The 21,838-nt window shown below is 52.4% G+C and overlaps 8 protein-coding genes across 8 annotated transcripts; 5 read left to right on the top strand and 3 right to left on the bottom strand.

Annotated features, from left to right (window-relative positions):
• Positions 1-58: 58 nt before the first annotated feature.
• On the bottom strand, positions 59-900 carry PFLUO_LOCUS3798 (ribosomal protein S15; the record flags this gene model as incomplete). The annotated part of the gene is made up of 4 exons (XM_073781082.1): positions 59-425; positions 536-593; positions 803-821; positions 883-900. The coding sequence occupies 4 exons, from the start codon at positions 898-900 to the stop codon at positions 59-61; spliced, it is 462 nt and encodes a 153-aa protein (XP_073637873.1).
• Positions 901-1,494: 594 nt separating this feature from the next.
• On the bottom strand, positions 1,495-1,875 carry PFLUO_LOCUS3797 (60S acidic ribosomal protein P2; the record flags this gene model as incomplete). The annotated part of the gene is made up of 2 exons (XM_073781081.1): positions 1,495-1,665; positions 1,717-1,875. The coding sequence occupies 2 exons, from the start codon at positions 1,873-1,875 to the stop codon at positions 1,495-1,497; spliced, it is 330 nt and encodes a 109-aa protein (XP_073637872.1).
• Positions 1,876-2,332: 457 nt separating this feature from the next.
• Positions 2,333-3,481, top strand: PFLUO_LOCUS3796 (uncharacterized protein; the record flags this gene model as incomplete). Its single annotated transcript, XM_073781080.1, has 2 exons — positions 2,333-2,338; positions 2,393-3,481. 2 exons carry the CDS (start codon positions 2,333-2,335, stop codon positions 3,479-3,481), a joined length of 1,095 nt encoding a protein of 364 aa, XP_073637871.1.
• A 202-nt stretch (positions 3,482-3,683) lies between these two features.
• On the top strand, positions 3,684-5,050 carry PFLUO_LOCUS3795 (uncharacterized protein; the record flags this gene model as incomplete). The annotated part of the gene is made up of 6 exons (XM_073781079.1): positions 3,684-3,777; positions 3,832-3,871; positions 3,920-3,966; positions 4,018-4,028; positions 4,082-4,114; positions 4,166-5,050. The coding sequence occupies 6 exons, from the start codon at positions 3,684-3,686 to the stop codon at positions 5,048-5,050; spliced, it is 1,110 nt and encodes a 369-aa protein (XP_073637870.1).
• Positions 5,051-6,511: 1,461 nt separating this feature from the next.
• On the top strand, positions 6,512-6,871 carry PFLUO_LOCUS3794 (uncharacterized protein; the record flags this gene model as incomplete). Its single annotated transcript, XM_073781078.1, has 1 exon — positions 6,512-6,871. The coding sequence occupies one exon, from the start codon at positions 6,512-6,514 to the stop codon at positions 6,869-6,871; it is 360 nt and encodes a 119-aa protein (XP_073637869.1).
• Positions 6,872-7,190: 319 nt separating this feature from the next.
• On the bottom strand, positions 7,191-9,794 carry PFLUO_LOCUS3793 (DNA replication licensing factor MCM7; the record flags this gene model as incomplete). The annotated part of the gene is made up of 4 exons (XM_073781076.1): positions 7,191-7,265; positions 7,317-9,234; positions 9,287-9,420; positions 9,477-9,794. 4 exons carry the CDS (start codon positions 9,792-9,794, stop codon positions 7,191-7,193), a joined length of 2,445 nt encoding a protein of 814 aa, XP_073637868.1.
• Positions 9,795-10,092: 298 nt separating this feature from the next.
• Positions 10,093-13,932, top strand: PFLUO_LOCUS3792 (Peroxisome biosynthesis protein pex1; the record flags this gene model as incomplete). The annotated part of the gene is made up of 4 exons (XM_073781075.1): positions 10,093-10,203; positions 10,263-10,502; positions 10,563-10,641; positions 10,703-13,932. The coding sequence occupies 4 exons, from the start codon at positions 10,093-10,095 to the stop codon at positions 13,930-13,932; spliced, it is 3,660 nt and encodes a 1,219-aa protein (XP_073637867.1).
• A 3,218-nt stretch (positions 13,933-17,150) lies between these two features.
• On the top strand, positions 17,151-18,104 carry PFLUO_LOCUS3791 (uncharacterized protein; the record flags this gene model as incomplete). Its single annotated transcript, XM_073781074.1, has 1 exon — positions 17,151-18,104. One exon carries the CDS (start codon positions 17,151-17,153, stop codon positions 18,102-18,104), a length of 954 nt encoding a protein of 317 aa, XP_073637866.1.
• Positions 18,105-21,838: the final 3,734 nt, after the last annotated feature.

The raw sequence follows: 21,838 nt of genomic DNA, 5'->3' as shown, positions 1-21,838 counted from the left end.
CTTCATCAACACCATTTCCTCCACGCAACACTCCAAGGGAATCGTTTTTCGAAGTCGTTTACTTGAGGGGAATGAAACGGGAAGAGTGGGTGGCACCGATACCGGGACGACCGTGCTTGACGGGCTTGTAGGAGATGGAGAACTCAGCCAGGTAGTGGCCAACCATCTCGGGCTTGATCTCGACCTGGTTGAACTCCTTGCCGGAGTAGATGCCGACAACGCTGCCGATCATCTCGGGGACAACGATCATGTCACGCAGGTGCGTCTTGACAAGGTCGGGCTTCTCGTTGGGCTTGGCCTCCTGCTTGGCCTTGCGGAGCTTCTTGATCAGACCCATGGGCTTGCGCTTCAGGCCACGGTTGAAGCGGCGGCGGGCGCGGGCGTGGACGACATCACGGAGCTGCTCCGAGGAGAGGTCAAGGAGCCTATCAATAACAGTCAGATGTGTGATCTTCTGGTAATCCATAGCAGAATGCCATGCAAGTCCGCTTGGAAGTTGACACCATAGGTGTCGCTCTTGTCTGGGTGAACGTACTGGTCGAGGTCAATGCCGCGGTAGGAAAACTTGCGGAACTGTCTTCTCTTCTTGATCTCTGTAGGGCGAGGATTCTGTCAGCGACTCTGTTGTCTCGTTTCGTGTGTGCGTGCCCATCCTGTGTCCAAGTTGACGTCCACATTTCCATCTCTAAACGGACCACACAGATTCCATCTCATCACACATTCCATCAAAAGGCAACACTCCATCTCTTTGACGTTCCAATCGGGCGATATGGGGCAGGATGGGATATTGTTCAGAACGTACCGGCAGCCTCCTCGGCGTTCTAGAGACTTCATGTTAGCGGGTCGAACGAGGGCACAATGAGCAAGAAGGGGAGAACTCACGTATTCGCTGTCAGCCATTTTTGCGGGTGTTTCCTTTGAGGTCGCTTTTCGGACGTGACTCGAAAAGCGAAGGAAGATGGGTTGTCGGGTTGGTCGGTGTCGCTGATCGGTTGGGTGGGCACAAAGAATTTGGGGGGTTCGGTTAGGCACTCACATGATTCGGACAGCCCTAGCCCTTGAACGGGTCACGTGATACGGCGTCGTCCCTGAAGGATAGCGATCCAGTTCTGTTATTGTCGATTTATTTAATGGTTTTATGGAATATTTGCAATTTTCTGTTATTGGAAAGTGTACAGGGTCCCCTGGTAATTGTTAGGAGTTAAGACACTGCCAATCGGCATGGATCCTTGTGTAGTTGTGGATGGGCGTTCGAAGGATGTACTGTGAGGCTCAACAATACCTTGAGATCACTTCTTTACTTACCCGGCGATCCTATGGGCGACAGAATTTACAGCAAAAAATAATGAGAGCAGATGATCTGTATTGACTAGGAGCTCATTCCAGCTCACACATGGGAAATTCGTAACTGCATCGTAACAGCCTGAACCATACACAATTTCAGAAATCAGGCCCTCCAATTCATCATTTTTGAGGCTCCGCGAGGGAAAGCGCTTAGTCGAAAAGACCGAAGCCCATGTCCTCGTCGGACTCCTCCTCCTCCTTCTCCTCCTTCTTCTCCTCAGCAGGGGCAGCAGCGCCACCAGCAGCGGCGGCGGCAGGGGCAGCACCACCAGCGCCACCGGAGGGAACGGAAGCGAGCTTGGTGGTACCCTCAGCGATCAGCTGCGTAGCGAGTCAGTATTGTCCTTCCTTGATGTATCCAAAGTAACTAACCTCCTGGAGGTCCTTGCCCTTGAGCTCAGCGATGAGCTTGTCGAGGCGGTCGGAGTCAGCGTCGATACCGACGGAGGACAGAACACCCTTGACATCGGCGGCCGAGGGGGACTCGTTGCCGGCAAGGGCGATGAGCAGGTAAGCGGCGAGGTGCTTCATTTTGAAGATGCTGTTCAAAATTTGTTAGCGTCGGTGTAGAAACGGCGAGTGCAGCGCATACGTTTTTGAGAGATCGAGAACAAGAGAAACAATCGATTTAACCGCGGTTTGGGCGGAGACTGCAACGTCGAGTTCGAGGTGGTTGAAGAGTGAGTGGATGCGGATGAAAATTGAGGGAAAAAGTGCGATTGTGTAAGCGAGTTGGTCATGTGATCTCCTCCGGCTCCGATAACAGATAGACAGGGTTGGCCACGCGTTGTGAACTTGACCGTTTCACCGTATCTGACAGCCGACTGACATTTCGTCAGAAGAAGGGGCTCGCTACTCGGCCAGAGACTCGCTCTCGTGGTGTTGTACTCGGAGTCATGAAGCTGCCCCGTCGAACGAACCATCGACGGTGAAAGCTTCCCCTTCATCACTCTTGATCAGCTAGCTGAGCTTGCTTTCACCCTTCAACATGAGTGTATGTTGCCAGTCTTGTCACTCTGGTTAGCCTATGTTCTAACCCTCTGCTTAGTTCCTCGACTCCATCCTCTCGTCCATTCAGACGGACAAACCGTCCTCGGCGTCTCTGTCACAGCCGCCCGCTCCCCCGGCACCCTCCTCCACTTCGAAAAACAATGACCGCAAACCAGCACCAGCACCGCGAGACATCCCAGTGCGTGGGAATGTCAGTGGTGGAGCAAAACGTAAGGCCGAAGAATCGTTACCTCGTCCCACGAAATCCAGCAGCCAAGCACCCAGCAGACCAACTACACCACGGCCCACCGTTTCGCCTGCAGCTTTGAAGCCTGCGCCCAAGCCCATATCGAAATCTGTGCCCAATCCCATTTCGAAGCCTGCAGCTGCTTCTCAAACCCCCAAGCCGGCTGCACCGGTATCGAAAAATGGCGCGCCTGCCATCACAAAGACAGCACCAGCCAAGCCCACATCAGCCAAGACCGTGCCAGATCGACCCGCGCCGATGAAGGCCGCTCCTGCTCCTCCGTCGAAGGCACCACCAAAGGGATCCTTTGCAGATATCATGGCCCAGGCGAAAACACTACAACAGAAAGCGCCGACGCAAGCTGGTATGTTCCGGCATCAAGCAGTTCCCAAGGAACGTTTGAGCAAACTGGAGCGCAAGAAGCGGATCATGGAGGCGCAGGCGAAAGAGAAAGAACAAGCGCGACTGGCCAAGAAAGGCACCCCGATTGCTGCCAAGGGCAGAGCAGACGGAAAGAGACCGGAGCGGGAGGATGTTTCCTACAAGGGCACTGCCAAACAGTTGCAGCCTCCTGAGCCACCTGCGTATCGCGGAACATTAGGCATGTCTGCCGCTCGCGGGGCATATGATCGCAAGCGACATGGCCGACGACCCCGGGCGGATGAATACCTAGGCACGGACGAAGAAGATGAAGGGGACTACGGTGGTTATGAAGACGGATGGTCAGATGCATCTTCTGATATGGAAGCCGGCTTAAACGATGTGGAGCAAGAAGAGGCGGCGGCTCTGAGGAGCGCTAGACGTGAAGATGAAGAAGAACAGCGGGCGGAGGAGGAGGCCAAGAGGGCGAAGCTGGAGCGCCAGAAGAAGCTGGCTGCGCTGGCGCGGAACAAGCGTTGAGCCTTTCTGGGTGCTTTGTTACTAGCATTTGAGCGTTTTTCCCTGTCAATAACATAAATCGAACTTGAGTTGGTTGCTATAGATCGTTCTTTGTCAGCCCCACCCATGAGTGACATCACACCTTCCACGACTAACTTGTCTCCTCGATCTTCCATGCTAGACTCTGCAACTTGCCTTCCTCCTCCTACCCTTGCTCGCAATCATGGAATCCGTGCACCATGTGTCGACCTCGTCGAAGATCCTCTTCGGTAAAGTCCGCAAGATCGTACCGCCTATGCTTGAGAAGTTCCACAAAGGTTAGCTGGTAGTGCTGGGACCCAATTACGGTCTGAACTAACAATTGCACCCAGGACAACTCGGGCGTGTGGCCGTCATTGGAGGCTGTGTTGAGTAAGTGCGGTCAATTGCTTCTGGGTTTTTTGACTGACTAGTATAAAGCTACACCGGAGCCCCGTATTTCTCCGCGATGGCATCGGCGAAACTAGGTCAGTGGTGTTGATGTTTCGGTCATTGCCCAATTACTGACTCAAGTGCAGGATGCGATATGGTATTGCTGGCACTATGTCTTTCTGCCATGGTACGCTAACGACGACAATCCAGAGCCATGTTCTCTGTGAACGCTCCGCGGCACCTGTAAGAGAATGCAATCTTGAGCTTCCGACTTAAATCTGATATCGCGACTAGGTCGTCAAGTCCTACTCCCCGAACCTAATGGTACACCCAATCCTGCCAAGTGTGGACACCGTCAAAGACCCGAAATCTATAGACGCGCCGTCACTCGCCAGCCCAATCATCAGCATGCTCTCCCGGCTCCATGCGCTAGTGATCGGCCCAGGGCTCGGGCGCGACGAAGTGACTCTCAAAGTCGTGGCGGAGGTGATCAAAGAAGCACGAACGCAATCCATCCCGTTTGTGTTAGATGCCGATGGGCTTCTTATTGTGACAGAGCATCCAGACCTGGTGAAAGGGTATAAGCAGTGTATCCTAACACCCAACGTGGTCGAGTTCGGGCGCCTAGCCAAAGCCCTCGGAATCAAAGTTGCCAGTCAGGCGGACATCGCCAAGAACGAACAAGATGGCGATAAAATTAACAAAGAGACCGAGGCGTGTGAGCAGCTTTCCAAGGCTCTGGGCGGCGTCACCATCATCCAGAAGGGCTCTCACGATGTCATCTCGAACGGCGCCGCGAGTATCATCTCTGATATTCGAGGTGGCTTGAAACGCAGCGGCGGCCAAGGCGACACTCTGACAGGGTCACTGGGGACGATGCTTGCCTGGCGAGCCGCATACCATGCTCGAATGTGGGACTCGGATGAGAAGGATAATGACAAGGAGGCCGAGAACAAGGATGACGTCCGCGCGGAGCTTGAGGACGAGAATAAGCGCATGTCGCCCGCCACTACCCTGCTTCTGGCCGCGTGGGCTGGAAGTGCTATTACCAGGGAATGTTCGCGACGGGCCTTTGAGGCCAAAGGGCGTAGCATGCAGGCGAGTGATCTGACCGAAGAGGTGCATGGGAGCTTTCTGCGGCTTATTGGGGAGCCGGAGGCATCCAAGACTCATCTTTAGGCCTGACCCAAGGTTTCTTTCCTCGGGACAGTATTTATCGGGGTATAGAATCAGTCCGGTTTCTCTGTCTTCGAAATTGTTATTCGCTGGCTCTACCTGCATTCCCTTGCGGGATCCAGCCTTAGGCCCGCCACATCCAATACACCCTCAGGGGTCTGGTCTTTGTATTTTGATTCCAACCATGCTGACCTCGTACAACGTATATACGTTGATTGTAGTACAAGGGACCCTGAATCTGATATAGATATCTGGAATCAGAAAGCCTCTGCTCAGCTGCTTAAGGATCGTCCAGAATGGTGCCCGATCCCCGACTTTCACAGAGACGCACATACCTCTTGGTATACCCGCTATATGTGCATGAAATCAGGCGTCCGATGTAGGCTGGTGTAGCCGAGTTATGCAAGTCGCTGGCGATAATATGGACAGTACAACTCGGCTAGCATAAGCTATTATCGCATGTAAATCGTGATTGATTCCAGCGGTGAAGCCGCACTCCCGGAGATGCATCAGGCGTGGTATTCGGCTAGGGTAAGAACAGGCGCAGGGCTGCAGCTGTTTTGCATCGGTTTTTAGTCATGGGTTCTTCTCACCTTCGCGTTCACAGCGCTATCCTTGGCTAGGTTCCAGAATCAGTCTGCGCCAGTCTACACTCGGGCACATTCTGCGCCGCTATACCCAAATTTCTCTCGGCCAAACCGGAATAGCATATCATGAGCAGCACCTTAAACATGCGGTGGCAGACCTTTGCAGCAGCCGACTACATGTACCAAACTCTCTCTCCACCAGAATAGGGCTATATATAGGTTCCGCGGTGGTGGGAGAGACAAGGTCTGTATTTGGTCTAGGGCTTTAGCGGGGATAGGCTGCATGCAGGGACTTTGACTATGACTGCCTGAGACATACTTATAGTCACCCCGCTTTCCCTTTGTTGAGTTGGCGGACTTGAGTTGGCAAGGCATGCTGACAAGCCATCGACATCACCATTATCGACCATCTATTGGTGGTCTGTCGAGGGATTGTTTTACATCTCGTATTCGTCGCATCTCGCGCCGTCATGGATTGGTCAACCTTCTCAGGAGATTAGATGCATGAGAATGCCCAGAAACTAATATGTTGGAAAATAAACGAGTTAAAAAAAACAAACTAACAGATATTGCTGCTACCTACCGGTACGCGGTGCTTGGCGAGATGAACCGTGGAATGTGGTTAGCGAGAGAGACAGACCCCGTGGTCCGCCTGAACAGGTCAGAAAAATGAGGCGTTCATGCAAAAAAGACATGGTCATCCAAGCATTGGCAGCACGCCGTGTCAAGCCGAGGGTGGTGAACTATATAAAGACAGTTGAGAGCCCGTCAAAATATATACTAGATCAAGTCTAAGCATCCAATCAAACCAACCAAGCCACCCTTCAATCTATATACAAACAGAGCCTCACACAGCTGAGCTCCCCAAACCCTCATCATGAAGTCCACAACCACCATCCTCCTAACCCTCCTCTCCGCCACCCTGGCCATCTCAACCGCAATCCCACCAAACCCCAAGTGCGGGACCTGCAATCCGATCTCAGGCCAGAACAGCTGCGACATAACGACCTCGTGCATCAGCACGGGTTCAACCTTCCACTGCGCCTGCCGTGCTGGCTACAAGGCCTCCCAGCACAACCTCAATATTCACAACCAGTTCCGCCTGCCGATGCCCGAATATGAATTCCTTGTCTTTGTCCCAGAGAACACGGCCTGCAATACCCTTTGCGATAACCCTTATGCGGCGCCTAATGAGATTTGCCGGGAGGTTGAGCTTTATGAGCGTTGCTCGCTTTAGTTGAGGGTGGTTTTGATAGGTGGGATGAGATGTGGGATGGAGGGAGACCTCGTTGATAGAGACAGAAGATAAATCTGTCTAGTCACTCCTTAATATACTACAATACTGCACGGACAGAAAAAGAAAATATCTTGATTTAGTTACCCTAATCAGACTCCCTATCTCCAAGATTCGCAACACCAAAAACTCCCAGCCCAAAGCTCTACCGGTTCCGTTGCAGACCCTCATGCAATCTCTCGCAAAACAAGCCCACAGAAAACATTAAGAGGCACAGGATAAAAACAATTTAGCTAGCAGATTGACAGAAACAAAAAACAGATTACAATCCCATCTCGTCGTCATCAGCAGCAGTAACAAACAATAGACGCGAGCCATTGCCTGTAACTTGCCAGACCTAAGAAAATTGTCAGGAAATGTGATAGCAAAAAGATAAATAAAAACTTACACTCATTTCGGCATACTCGTTGATCGCGGTAGTGAGCTGGTCGTCGGTGAAGCCCTTGGCCAGCACTCTCTCGCGAATGCGGCGCATGCTCAGCTCACCCTCGTCGCTGTCTCCCACCGCAGCGGCGCCGCTCTCCATCATACCCCGGATCAGGGTGTAGATCTTGCTGGTCGGGGTGTGGTCGGCACCGGCCTCGCCGTCGTTGAGCAAGGATGCCTTGCTGACCTCGATAAGACGCAGGGCCTCGTCGACATCCTCGCGCACGACCTCCTCACTGAAACGAAGACGCGCCAAAGCCTGAGAGAGACGCACAATGCCCAGCAGGGTACGCGGAGAGACATGCGAAAACTGCTTCTTCCTGGCCTCGTCGGCCTTTTGCTTCTTGCGCATCGACACGTACGCGCCCACCATGTAGTCAGACACATTGGATGGCACCACGGGGCGGTATGTTCGTGCCTTGGCAACGTACTGTCGGACTTCGTGGGGGGTGAACATGACCGCCGCGTCCTCACTCTCGGGGTGCTTGTTGTGCATGTGAACGTAGGTGACGTGGTTGGCCAATTCCTCGTCGGTGTCGCGCGACGGGGTGTCCAGAAGCAAAAACAAAACGTCGAAACGCGACAGCAGCGCGGCAGGCAGATTGATATTCTCCACGGGCGAGATTCGAGGGTTGTACCGGCCGTATAGCGGGTTGGCCGCGGCCAGGATCGAGGTGCGAGCATTGAGCGTGGTCGTGATGCCTGCCTTGGAGATGGAGATGGTTTGCTGTTCCATCACTTCGTGAATGGCGGTTCGGTCCGAGTCCTCCATCTTGTCGAACTCGTCGATGCAGCAAATGCCGTTGTCTGCCAGGACCAGCGCTCCGCCTTCCAGCATCATCTCGTCCGTCACTGGGTCCCTCATGACCGCAGCAGTAAGACCGACACCACTGCTACCTCGTCCGGTAGTGTAGACGCCACGCGGGGCCACCTTGGTAATGTATCGCAACAGCTGAGATTTGGCCACACCAGGATCACCCATCAGGCAGATGTTGAGGTCACCACGGATGTGCATACCATCTCCCATCTCTTTCGTGACACCACCGATCAACAGCAAGAGCAGAGCCTTCTTGACGTCGAGATGACCATAGATCTCGGGAGCAATAGACCGAGAAAGGTATTCATACATGTTGCCCGAGCTCTGGTACTGCTCGATTTTGCGAAGAGTGCGGCTGTCCATGCCCATGTCGGTGTAAGACTTTTTGTGCTGGGTGATGTGCTGGGCCTCTAGGTATGTGTCGGTGAGCAGGCCTGCGCGAATGGCGCGGAAACCAGTGTAAGGAGTGGGCAGAAAGATGCCGGCAACGTCAACCATGTCGCCGGGGTTGAGCTCGCGAGTGAGAGCGCCGTGGCAGTGAATAGTCAGAGACCGGGGGATGTGGCCCACAGGCACCTGATCCGCCATCTCTTGGATCTTCACTTCTTGGAAGGGAACGAACTTCGAGGCACGAGTGGAGAGGAACAGCTGGCCCTTGGAATTGTTCTTCGTACACTCCTCCGACAAGCACTCTGAGAGGGGAAGGAATTGCTTGGTTGTAATCGGCTGGAAGACTTCGCATCCGCAGCGGTCACAGGTGTAGGCATTGATCTGAACTGACGGCTTGACGTCCGACACACGGGTGGTGATACCGCGGACGGTGATCAAGCTTCCGAGGTGTTCACCCTTGACATTGCGGACTGCCATCGCTTTAGAGTCACGTTGGTCGCTGGATCCCGAGGCAGTAATCGGCTTGAAGTTGAGCGTATACCGACGGGTGAGCTCTGGTGGGAACATCGTCGGTGCAGTCGCCGCATCCATGTCAGCTTCCACGGCCATCTCCATCGTTTCGTTGCGCTTCTCGCGTTGTGACATGATCACATCTAGCACATCATCCTTGAATCTGCACCAGGGTCAGTCGTCGGAATCGTGGATAGTCGTTAGCGTTAACGTACGTGACATCTTTTGTCTCCTTGGGCATAATCTCGTCGACCGCCTGCGACAGCACATCGATGTAGCGCTTGGTATTCTTCTGGATCGAGTCCACCAGTTTCAGATCCTGCTGCTCATCCGGAAGCGCTTTCTCGAACTGTTGCAAAAACCATGAGCTATGACTGCATACCCCAGTGCAACGCAAAAACTTACCACCGACAAATCATCCAGCTCAATCAGAATGTTCGATTGATCCCGGTTTGCAACATCTTGCAGGACCTGCATATACTTGAGCTTCAGGTCTTTGCGCCTCCGCGCTGTGTTGGTCTGCCCGCCCTCCGCCTCGTCGGCATCGTCCATGAAGTCATATTCATCGCTGGAGCGCTCGCCATCGATGTTCAATTCCTCCAAGGCCTCGGTGGCCGCGGCTTCGGAAGTGGACTGGAAGGTCTTGAAATGCTTCAAGAAGTCCTTGAAAGCATCCAATTGCTTCGTGTAATCAACCGGCGCGGGGTACTGCAGCAAAGCCATGATGAAAGGGGGTGAAGAGGGTGGAACGAGCGCAGGGTGAGAAGAGTGGATGAGCCCTTGAGAAAGAAAGACGGAGCTGTGGTTACGCGACAAAACACGACCCACACACGAAGGGGACGCGTGAGAAATGCACCATACCGGAAGGGGACTGGCGTCGATCGGAACGGATCAACCCTCGGTCCGAGCGCCGCGGGCCGAGTCAGTTCCCGGGAGAGCGTGACTGGCGGAGTCCGGGGTGTTTGAACCAGACACAACTCTCCCAGCTTCTGTGTGCGCCGTCTCATCTGCGCCTTCCAGTATGGCGCCCAAGAAGCCCTCTGCCACGGCTGAAGTGGCCCTCGTGCCTCTCAAGAACTGCCTGGTCAATCTGCCATCGTCGCTGGTCGCCTTGCTGGTCAATGCCAACACGGTCAGTCTGTCACTTCCCCGCCATGCCTCCCATCGCCGGCTAACAAGGTCCTACGACAGGCTGCCCAGAATGTCATCATTGAGTTGCAATACCGGTCGACGTCTCCGAAGGCCAATGGCGCTTCCCCGCAGCAGCAATCGTGCTTCTTGGGTTGGACGGGAATGCCGAGCCGGCGAAAGCTCGCGCCTGTCGTGGGCCGGGAGGGCATTAGCAGTGGCTTCTCCAGAGAGCAAGACATTTCCACCGTTGAGCTAGATACGACTTTTGGAAGGCTTCTCGGTCTTGCGGAAGGACAAAAGGTATATACATTCCTCCCCTGCTTCGTCGTCCCACGTGGGCATTCTCACACTCCTTTCCAGGTCGGGCTGTTCATACACCTGGATCCGCCGGTCGCGAATACCATTAATATCGAGCCACTGACCCCAGAAGACTGGGAAAGTATGTTCCATGGCACCGCTAGCCTACTATACGACGTCTTACTGACCCGTTTCCGTCCTAGTCATCGAGCTTCATGCCACATTCCTGGAGCTCAATCTGCTCTCGCAGATCCGTGCTCTACCAAACCCTACCTACAGCGCAGCACAATCGGAACATATGCACCCGCTCGCATTACACCTCTCTCCAACCTCAACCGCGAATATCGTTGTCACTTCTCTTACGCCAACTCTGTCAGAGGATTCGCCGTTTGCCAAAATTGCGCCGGATGCCGAGGTGATTGTGGCTCCAAAAACTAGAGCGAAGCCCGGGAAAGGGTCCCGCACAGACAGCCGAAGTGCAAATGGCAGCCGCAAAAGTGGTGGTGGGAGAAGTGCTGGAAGCACTGTGCGCCCGAAAAGTCGCTCTGACTCTTCCACCCGAGGCTCTCTCTACCTGAGAGGTGTGGACCGAACAGTGGCGAGCCAATGGTTTGATGAGGAAATGGAAGAGGATGCAAACGACGGCCTCCGTGTCTGGGTTGACCGGGACCTACTTGCAACCAATGAGCTTCGAGGAGCGACATGGGCATGCGTGTCGGTAGTTCAGCCATCTGGTCTCAAACCTCCGCCAGATCCCCAAAAGCACCTTGCCCAAGCGGAACAAAAGTCAAGCGAAGCCGGTTCTCCGACAGCGAAGCTTGTGGCGAAGCTGATTCCCTGGGAGGAGGCACCGGACTGTCGGCATGCGGCGATGTCCTCTTTGTTGTGCACGGCCCTCGGGGCGGAAAACATTGTGGGAGGAATTGTGCGTGTCGAGGCCGCGCCACCACAGCTGCACCGTTCAACAGTGAAGACCCTGAAGGTGTATCCTTTTATGGTAGATGCATCGAAGAAGAAAGATGGACTGAAGTTCGGTGCTGACACTGCAGCGTCTCGGGATGCCTTGGCCGAGCGCCTCAAAGTAATCTACGGTAGTACTGGGTCCGATATTGGATTGTTCTCGGGACCCCTGACCGATGGCATGATCTTGCCCAAGGCCGAGAACCATCCCTCTGTTTCTTCGTTCGATGGCGCCATCATTCGATTTGATCCGCCCTTGAAGGGTAGCACTGAAGATGCAAAATCGATGTTTGGGTGGCTGCTAGGCTCCGAGGCGAAGTTGAGCGTTGAAGTGCAGGCCGAAATACCCAAACCAACCGATGCAAGTGCATCACAACTTCCCACTGATGACCCCGTTCCGGATAGAATGCCCCAGCTGGTGGGAATCGATTCTATCATCTCTCAATCTTTGGGCAATTTGACCAAATCTTCGTCAATTCTTTTGACTGGCGGTCTCGGGGCCGGCAAGACGGCTCTTAGCTACCTCTTGGCCCACCGCCTGCGCAAGGAACATCTGTTCAACGTCAAGTACTTTTCTTGCCGCAAGCTTGTCACTGATGAGACGCGAATCTCCAACATCAAAGAGGTGTTGAATCGCCTCTTTATGTCTGCATCATGGTGTGCTCGCCTTGGTGGTCAGGCAGTGGTGGTTCTGGACGACCTTGATAAACTCTGCCCCGTTGAAACCGAGTTGCAAGTCGGCGGAGACAATGGTCGAAGTCGCCAGAACAGTGAGGTCATATGCTCTATGGTTCGGGAGTTTTGCTCAATGAACTCTTCTGTTGTCCTATTGGCCACTGCGCAGGCCAAGGAATCATTGAACAATGTCATTATCGGTGGCCATGTCGTTCGTGAGATCATCAACATGAGAGCCCCGGACAAGGATGGGCGACGAAAAGTCCTGGAGAAACTGACCAGCCAAGACAAAGCGGCGGATTCGCTCAATGGCCATTTTCGAACCACAAGCTCTTCCACGCATTCCGCACATGACTCGTGGCTCGATCCCTCGAATCCAGGAAGCCGCCCCAGCTCATCTGGAGGGGATGGCTTTGTCCTCAGCAGAGATGTTGACTTTTTGGATTTGGCGGGCAAGACTGACGGCTACATGCCTGGCGATCTCGTGCTACTTGTTTCTCGTGCGCGCAATGAGGCGCTTATTCGCTCCGTTCAAGACTTGTCTGCCGAATCCAAGATGATCACGCTCGCCTCTGAGGATTTTGACAGCGCCCTAAAGGGCTTCACTCCGGCGTCTCTTCGAAACGTGACCCTCACCTCGTCTACCACCACCTTTTCCGCCATTGGGGGTTTGTTCGAGACTCGTCAAACTTTGCTCGAAACCCTACAATATCCTACGAAATATGCGCCGATCTTCTCACAGTGTCCGCTGCGGTTGCGCTCCGGTCTCTTGCTGTACGGTTTCCCTGGTTGCGGCAAGACGATGCTGGCGAGCGCGGTGGCTGGTGAATGCGGATTGAATTTCATCAGTGTAAAGGGCCCCGAAATCCTGAACAAGTACATTGGTGCAAGCGAGAAGAGTGTTCGCGACCTGTTCGAGAGAGCGCAGGCCGCCCGCCCTTGTGTCCTCTTCTTCGACGAGTTCGACAGTATTGCCCCGAAACGTGGCCACGATTCCACTGGAGTCACTGACCGCGTGGTCAACCAGCTCCTGACACAGATGGATGGTGCTGAAGGTCTGTCAGGCGTCTACGTGCTTGCAGCAACGTCTCGCCCTGACCTGATCGATCCGGCCCTGCTGCGTCCTGGCCGTCTAGACAAGTCTCTGCTCTGTAACATGCCGTCTCACGCAGACCGAATCGACATCATTCGAGCAGTAAGTGAGAAACTGAAGATGAGCGACGAGGTCCGCTCTCGTTTCAGCGACATTGCCGCCGAGACAGAAGGCTTTTCTGGTGCAGATCTGCAAGCCGTCGTGTATAACGCGCATCTGGAAGCAGTTCACGATGCGCTGGGTGATCGATCCACAGGATCTGATAAGCCCGCCGCAAAATCAGGTGCTGCCAAAAGCTCCTCCGCAACCGCCAACAGCAAGTCATTCATCCAATTTCTTTACTCCTCAACCGAAGAAGCATCTGGTTCCGCGTCTATGCCTCCTCCTGCCGTGATTGCAGCCAAACTGGAAGCAATCAAGAACTCTCGCCGCCGCCAGCGCCAACTGGAACAGGGAAGTAGCGGTGCCGCTGCAACCCCGATGGCTAATGGTGCAGCGGAGGCCTCTGCAGATGAATTGCGTGACGAGATCATCGTTCGCTGGGATCATATCGAACGCTCGCTGGCTACCACGCGCTCTTCTCTCAGTGCTGCTGAACGTAAGCGCTTTAATGCTATCTACCGGGAGTTTGTTGTTGGCCGCAATGGCGAGATGCCCAATGGGGAAGCTGGAAATGAGATTGGTGGCCGGACTAGTCTGATGTGATCCGTCTATCGCTCTGGCTTGTTTCTTGTCTATATACTGTTTTTACCTTGTAGATATACTGCATTTGCATCTTCAATCGTTTTTTGTATTTATTGACATGATATGTTAATAGACATTGTACACTTTTTGTTTTACGAGAATATTGCTAGAGTCTATGGCTTCTTAGCTCTCCAAATTTTGAGACAAAGCAGCCACACAGCAGCCCCCAGATACATGAACCCGGCAAACAACTGCACTCTCAAATACGAATGCGCATCTCCGGCCTTATTTCGTAGCTGCACGGCAATGGGCTCAGACACAGCCGTGGGTGGAGCGAGAATCAACCAAAAGAACGCCAATGCACCAGCTAAATCCTCGAGTCCGACAATTTCCGCAGCGATTGGAGCAGCTGCCGCCCACAATGTCCCCGCTCCCAGGCCAACAGCGATTGCAAAAAAATACAGCACTCCGGCAGATGCTGCAAATGGCCACACGACCAGGCAAAATACTCCACAGAACAGAGAACTGATGAGGGGGATCTCAATCCGACCGAAAGAGTCACTCAATCTGCCCACCATGGGACGACCGAGGGCCTGGCCTAGATTCAAAAGAGCACTAGCAAGGCCTCCTTGCTGCTGTGTCAACCCAACTGCCACTGCATAGCTCGATAGACTGAATAACAACGCGATATAGCCCAAGCCGCTACATACACCCCACAAGAGATAGAAGATATATTTCGGTTGTCGGAATAGTTGCACTCGCATGAGATTTTGACCAGTTCGTGGAGCAGAGCTCGGCGGCAGCCGAAGGAGATTGCCACAGAGTACAATGACGACGAAACAGATGATACCGAGAATGCGCATGGCCCATGGATAACCGAGACTAGAGATCATAGCGTTCACTGCAAGCGAATATGTCAATCCACCAATCCCGGAACCAGCAGCGACAATGCCATTAACCAGACTTCGGCGTTTATGGAACCAGTGCGACACAACACCGACAGAGCCGACGAACGAAAAGCCCATTCCCAGTCCAAAACATACGCCCTGGGATAAAAAGAGCTGCCAGTTTTGGTGGACGAAGGAGGTACAGATGAGAGACAAAGCTATTAGTATGCCTCCGATTGATGTCACGGGTCGGATTCCGTAGATATGCACCATGTATGTCGAGAGAGGCGATATAACGAAGGCCATGGAGATACTTAAACCACCGACGAATGCATATTCGAGGGTGCTGGTGTTTGGGAATGTGTGATCGGAAAGGTAGTAGGAGAGAAGGACCCCGTAAGCCTTTCGGGTTTGCCGGTTAACTTTCACTGAATGTCATAGGTGGGGTTATAGTTCGGGAATGCATACGCTGTTGATACCCCATGTATGCCCATTGATGAGAAACACGGATACGGCGCATACCCAACCGTAGCCACCTTCAGGTAACTGCTTCGCTGATTCTCCAGCTTCGGGGGCTCTGGTCTGGAGCTCGACAACTGTGTCAGATGAATTGCCCTCCAAACGGCCATGAAAGCCACTAGGAGACGTCATCATGGGTTGGTGTATAGGAACTGTTTTTAACAGGAATTTAGAGGCCAACAAGTTTATAGCGTTTATAAGGACCTGGTATAAGACTTCTATTGTTGCTCACGGCCTCTTCGGCCCCGCTGCACCGAAATCGGTTCTTTATATGTCAATTCCCAGAACCGTTGGAATACTGAGATATGCTTTCAGCACATTTGATGACCAAGCAGTTTATTCTCATTTCTACGGAATCAGCAGATCACATTATAGTAGGTATTGTTGGAAGTGTATTCATTTCGTTCTCTGTGATTAGAGTTATGAGCCGGGTTACATAATTCGCTCATTAGCGGGCCTACCGGGCCCGAAAGAGCCGAAGCTCCAACGTGAGTCAATCTACACTTACCAAGCATCCTGGGAAGATACTTGGAGCATGACGACCGATACAATGGATAGAGAGCAAGATGATGCCACCGATCGACATGCCCGCACCAGCGAAGCTGGCCGCTCATGTGTTAGATGCTATCGAAGGAAGACGCGATGCGATCGCAAGAGTCCTTGTTCGCAGTGCGCTCGCATGAGGGAGATTTGCACATACCCGAGTATTCAGCGTGACACTGAAAAGAAGAGCTCATCATTACAGGATATCTCTGATCGCCTGCAGCGACTTGAGTCACTTCTGCTTGGTCAAATGAACAGAGAACCCCCATCTAGGGCTCCACCACCACCGCTGCAAGCAAAGCTATCAGAGTCAGCGACTTCTCCGGCTTCATATCTTTCTAAGTCGTCACCTGCGAATCCGTCGAGATCATGGGAGATTCTCTTGAAAGATGGCGAGAGGGTTCATTATGTCGACAACGCCAACTTACTAGATGTTTTTCAAGATGTGCGTGCTACACACCAATCAACTGGACAATTATCAGCTAATCATCTCGTAGGAAGAACGCATGAAGCCTCCTGACCGCCAATTTGACTGTGGGAAAGCTGCGAGCACCTCCATGGATCTAAATTTAACAACTGGAATATCTCCAATAGCACATGACAGAACCGGAAGTCCAACGGACCTATACCCGGAACCTCAACTAGCACTACGGCTTTGGAGAGCGTTTATCGAAAACGTGGACCCCGTCGCCAAAGTTCTGCATATTCCAACTACTCAATCATCCATGATAACTCTGGTAGCCGACCCGTCTCAAACCATATCATCCTTCTCAGCGCTGGCTTTTGCAATATACTTCGCTGCCACAACCAGCTTGAACGAGGACGAGATATCGAAAATTTCCTCGAACAACCGCTCGGAGTTGCTGGAGAAGTTCAAGAATGGATTGAATCAGATCATTATCGAGCTGAACCTGTTCAACGAACCCGACGTTACGACTGTTGAGGCTGTTGCCATTTTTGCGGTGAGCCAAAGAACCCTTCCGCCCGAGGTTTGCGGTCATGTTATCTAATTCAAAACAGACAAGTCTGCGAGTTCACGATCCTGGGCGTGGCGTCTGGATCCTAATCGGCACTGCCATCCGGTTAGCGCAGTCCATTGGCATTCATCGAGACGGGGCCGCTCTAGGGTTGAGTCCATTTGAGACTGAGCGCCGACTCAGACTCTGGTGGCATCTTAACCTACTCGATCACAGAGCGCCTGAAGATCATGGGTTTGCCTACAGTTTTGATTGGCACCATCAAGGACTGAGACTTCCACTCAATGTCGACGACGACTGTTTGTTCCCTACGATGGAGACACTGCCATCAGAATCAGATGCCTGGACACAGACATCCTTCGCTTTGGCTCAAATTGAAGGCACAAAGCTCTTGCAGCGTGTGCTCGGTACGATAGCAACGGCCCAAGACACCGCCGACCTTACAGGCGATCTTGAAGAAAGAAGAATGATTATGCGCGAACACAAAGAATGGTTCGAAAAGAAATTCTTTCCCCACAAATCTCTATCCAAAGTCCAAGAAACTGCTGCGGGTCATTACGCGACTGCACACATCAAAATGGACTTTATGTTGCAGGCTCGCGAGCATCTCATCTCACAAACAGACCACAAAAACTGCTCGACGCCTTCTCCTTCGAAGGGGCTCTGCGAAATAGCTTTTTCCACGGCCTGCCGCACGATTGAGAGTAGTTATTCGCTACTCAATGGCAAAACAACTGGGAACTTTGCTTGGTTATTCCAAACGTACCCACAGTGGTACGCTCTCGCATATGTTTTGCGTTTTCTATGCTCTTTCCCTTTGTCGTCGGAGACTGAGAAGGCCTGGGATCTGGTAAACAAGACATTTGATGCATTGTCGTACTCGGACGACTTGTCAGCAGTCGGTACTGGAAGAGGGAGCATCTGGCGATGTCTTGCTCGGATCCGACACCAAGTTTGGATTTCAAGAGGCGATTACAGACGATCTGCATCGGGAACACGTAAAAAAATCAACAAGGGGGTCTCGCAGAGTTCTCATGTCGATAAAGCAAACTTTGCAACTCACAATGGATCACCAGAGGATACGAATATCGAGTATGAGCAGAGAGATGAGAGCATGCTAGAGCCTGAATGGCCCAGCCAAAGAATGCCATCGTCGGATCTGTCTTGGAACATTGAGGGTGATTTGTTCAGTGACTCGATGCCAGATATGCTCTACCTGCCAGAATGGAACGATATTGTGAATGGAAGAAGGCCAGCCCCGACTTAGCCTATTCCAAGTGCCTTTAATCTTTCTCTAGCATCTACTTAGCTCTCGCCAGATTCAACAATTCTGCCCAGCCAGCTGCAGCGACATCCCTGATGTTTCATCGCTGAATGCGTAAAGAGGGTTTCTCTGATGCCTAAAGATCTGTCCAAAGTCTAGATTGATGCACGTGAGTGCATGTTCGACGCCCTCGGCCTCCCCGAACGAAGATAGACCTTCTTTTCACCCTCACAGACTTATCTAGATCCTTGAACAACGAACAACGGGACCCACCTCACTGGAAATGGCTCAAGATTGGGTTGCAAAACGTAGCATCAGCATTCCACTTAAGGAAAGAGACCTGGAAAAGCTTACATGGGGATAGGCACGCTTCGCTGCGCCCCTTGCGAAAGAACCCAGGTTGACAAGGATGGGGCGGATCCGCGAACTTGTTGGTAATTTCTTTCGGAAAATACTAGGCCACCACATTTTAAAATCCTTTGGATTTGTCTTTTATTCCTCCGCTAATGTGGACTGAAGTGGGACAAGCAAGATACATGTGAAAGGCGTTCATGACTTTCCGGGGGCCACGATGGCAAATTATTGGATCGTGTGGTGGGACACTCGAGGCAATCGACGAGAAGGGAAGTTCTTGGTAAAGGAGGTTGCCGTTGAGCACATTTCTCGAGGGGCGTTTTGTTTTCTTGGCTGTTTCCTTCGTGCTACTCAAGCCCGAGTCCGGGTTGGTCGCTCGGGTGCCAGGGAATAGAATGGAAAGATGAAGACAAGCATCTGGTCGCCACACTGGCGGAGTGGGAAAACAGACGTTTGTCTGTTCGTCCTGCCGGCCGTCTTTAACCGGACTGCATCCAACGTCAATCATCCAGAAAAGTTGGTGCCCGCCTGACAAGCTCTTGACATCGCGAGACTAGATCAACTGACCAATTGTCGGCTTTTGTTGCCGGCTATATCCCTGTCTTGATATTATCCTGCTGGGCATGTCATGCAATCTCAACAGCGGCGAAATACTTTCTGGCTTTTATTCCCTCGGGATCCATCTGCCGAGAGGGCACATGGGTTATGATACGACGCGATCGAATGTTGCCAGGCTGTAGATCCAGATGGATCAAAGTTTGGGATGACAGGATGACCTGCCGCCAATGAGAATATGCATCAGGTCCACTACATGGATTGAGGGAGGACAAGTAGGACCATCGGCGAAACATCCTTCACTGTGGATATCAGCAAACAGGTTGTCGATCATAAGAAAGTAACCCTCAATCTCAGGATCCATGGTACGCAGGTGATAGCCCAGGAACTTTGTGTTCAAAGGAGTAGATGCCTTGGAATCGGAGGCGCTGGTACAGGGCAACTTGATGTGCCAATCTTATTGAATGTATTCTGAAAAGGCTGAGGAATCAATAATGGCGGAATTGCCGGCCTTGCCGTGACAGTTCCAGTAGTGTGAATGGCCCGCGCGATGCTTGCTGCCATATTCCGTTAGACGTTGAGACAAACGCCCAGCGAACCCTAGAACAACCGGCATATTGAACCAGGGTCGCGGAACAGGAGAGTTCAAGAATATACAATATGCCACCCCGGCTGCTGCCTTTTTCGGAGAGTCTTGGTAATGGACTGTTCCAATGCTCTGAAAGTCTAAGTTTTCAAGAGCCCGCACACGAAACATTGGCTTCTTTTTTGTCGCCTGATGGTTTCAGGTTCTTCCATGCGATCCGGAAATGGGCCGCGGGATCAACCACGGTTCATCGTTGCTCGGCAGCGAATGGCCAGCGTCACACAGGGATGCTCGTCAGGACGTCGAGATATCAATACAGCCCCCCAACGGGCGGCAAAAGGCATCCGACAACGGGGCATGTGCCTTCGAAGGCCAGGCTGAGACAATGATGACTACTTCAGTCCATGGTTTGTTTGATGAAAATCCATGCGGTTCTCGCCCTAGTGGCGGGATCCCACCTAGCAAAAGTTAAATCGAAGTATAAATTTAGCACCCTAAAACTCATCTCAGAGGTACCTGCAGCGACGGATGTACCTGGTAGGGCTCGCTAGAGCAACCCTAATAATTATTCGGACAATTACCCTGCTTTATGTGTCGCGTGGAAAAATGTAGCCTTTTCGAAGTGATAGATCACGAACAGTGGAGCCGGAGAAGGCTCGTTCTCCGAGGTGGAGCTCCGGCACGGGGAGTGGCCGATCTACTACACACTCCATCCTATCTTCATGGATACAGCTTATAGTGATTTGGAACTGGCGGAGGAAACTCACCGCCCCTGAACGTGTCGACAAGGAGACAACATTCTCATCACTTCTCGGCAGTGTCAATGGCTTGCGATCTGCTATTACCTAGCCCAAAGTGGAAACAGCCCCTGTCCTATTTAGGATTGGCACGGCCATTGACCTCGGAGATATGTATGGAGTTCGAGAGGAAGAGTGAACGAATGATGCACAACATACCCCAAATCACCACGGCCTTCTATTGACTGCCTCCCCGACCAATCATTAGCTGTCGGGTGCTTTTCCAGAGTCCTGCGCTTTGCACACTACTTACCCAACTAGCCTGCTGCAACCTGGCCGATCTGCCCACTAATGCAAGTTCCGTCGACACGAATCGGACCGCAGTCCCACTTCGGGGGCTGGGATCTCTGGATCTATGATTATTCCTTCCACTCTAGATGTGTATTTCCACTGCCCTAGTAGGCCGAAAATTCTTTTCTGAAAAGCTGCCGTGTACGCCTTCTATTTTACCTTTCTTGCCCTTTCTTGTTTTCAGACTTCCTTGTGGGGGCTTTATCCGGATTAGGGCCCTCTTGGTTTGACGGAGACAAGAGCCCCAGGCTGGGGGTCAAAGCTCTCTGGAAGGTGGAGCGGGATGTGTCTCGGGCCGTCCATGGCTGCATACAGTCCCCAGTGCCGCCTCGTTATTTTTCTCGCTTCACTTTGTCGGTGAGGATGTCGCCAGCACAGGGCAATGCATTTTTTGTGTAGAGAGCTGCCGATCGGCCGATCTAATTTTCCTCATGCAGGATGTAAACTAGTGCTCGTGCTTAAGTATTTCCACAATCAAATAATTGCCACCCCTCGGTGACTATTCCGACAGGCGTGTCAGAAGCACCAAAGAGTACTGTAGTGAACATTAATGGTTTTCTGCTTTCTCACTGGCACTTTCCCACAGGGCTGCGATGAGGAGGGACCCGCTTATTGGCTCCCGGTGAGTTCCATGGTCTGATACATCATTCTCTGTCATGCAACTGGGGGCTACACGGGTAGCCTGGGGGGTTGATCATCACCTCTAGCCTTTTTCGTTTCATCTTATTTCATTTTCATGCAGTGACCCGCTTATCGGGTGTTCGCGCTGCCACATCTGACTTCATCGGGGCCATTTGGTCGTGGGCAATACACCCTAGTTGCCTGTCATTGAACAATCACCATACTGTTCCTTGCCCATCTCGGATCGGCCGCTGTCCGTGCAGCTGGGTTTCAGCCCATGAGACTTGGTTTCTATAGCACTGAACATGGTGGATCTAACCAATGACATGCGTCATCAACAATTACATTGATCGAGATGACTCCGATGACTCGATGCTACAGTTCCGCCGATGGGTAATCACCTCCATGCCTTTTGCGTCTCCATTACGTGAACAAAAAAATAAAATAAAAAGCAAAAATGGAATTCCAAAATTATCTTACAGAACCCGTGGGCTGGACCGCTCCAGTTGGACCCCTATGCACACTGCCTGCTG

Source organism: Penicillium psychrofluorescens (assembly GCF_964197705.1).
Source record: "Penicillium psychrofluorescens genome assembly, chromosome: 2".
Lineage (NCBI taxonomy): Eukaryota > Fungi > Ascomycota > Eurotiomycetes > Eurotiales > Aspergillaceae > Penicillium > Penicillium psychrofluorescens.
The sequence above is the reverse complement of the archived record's forward strand: the minus strand, read 5'-3'. Positions and strand labels throughout refer to the sequence as shown.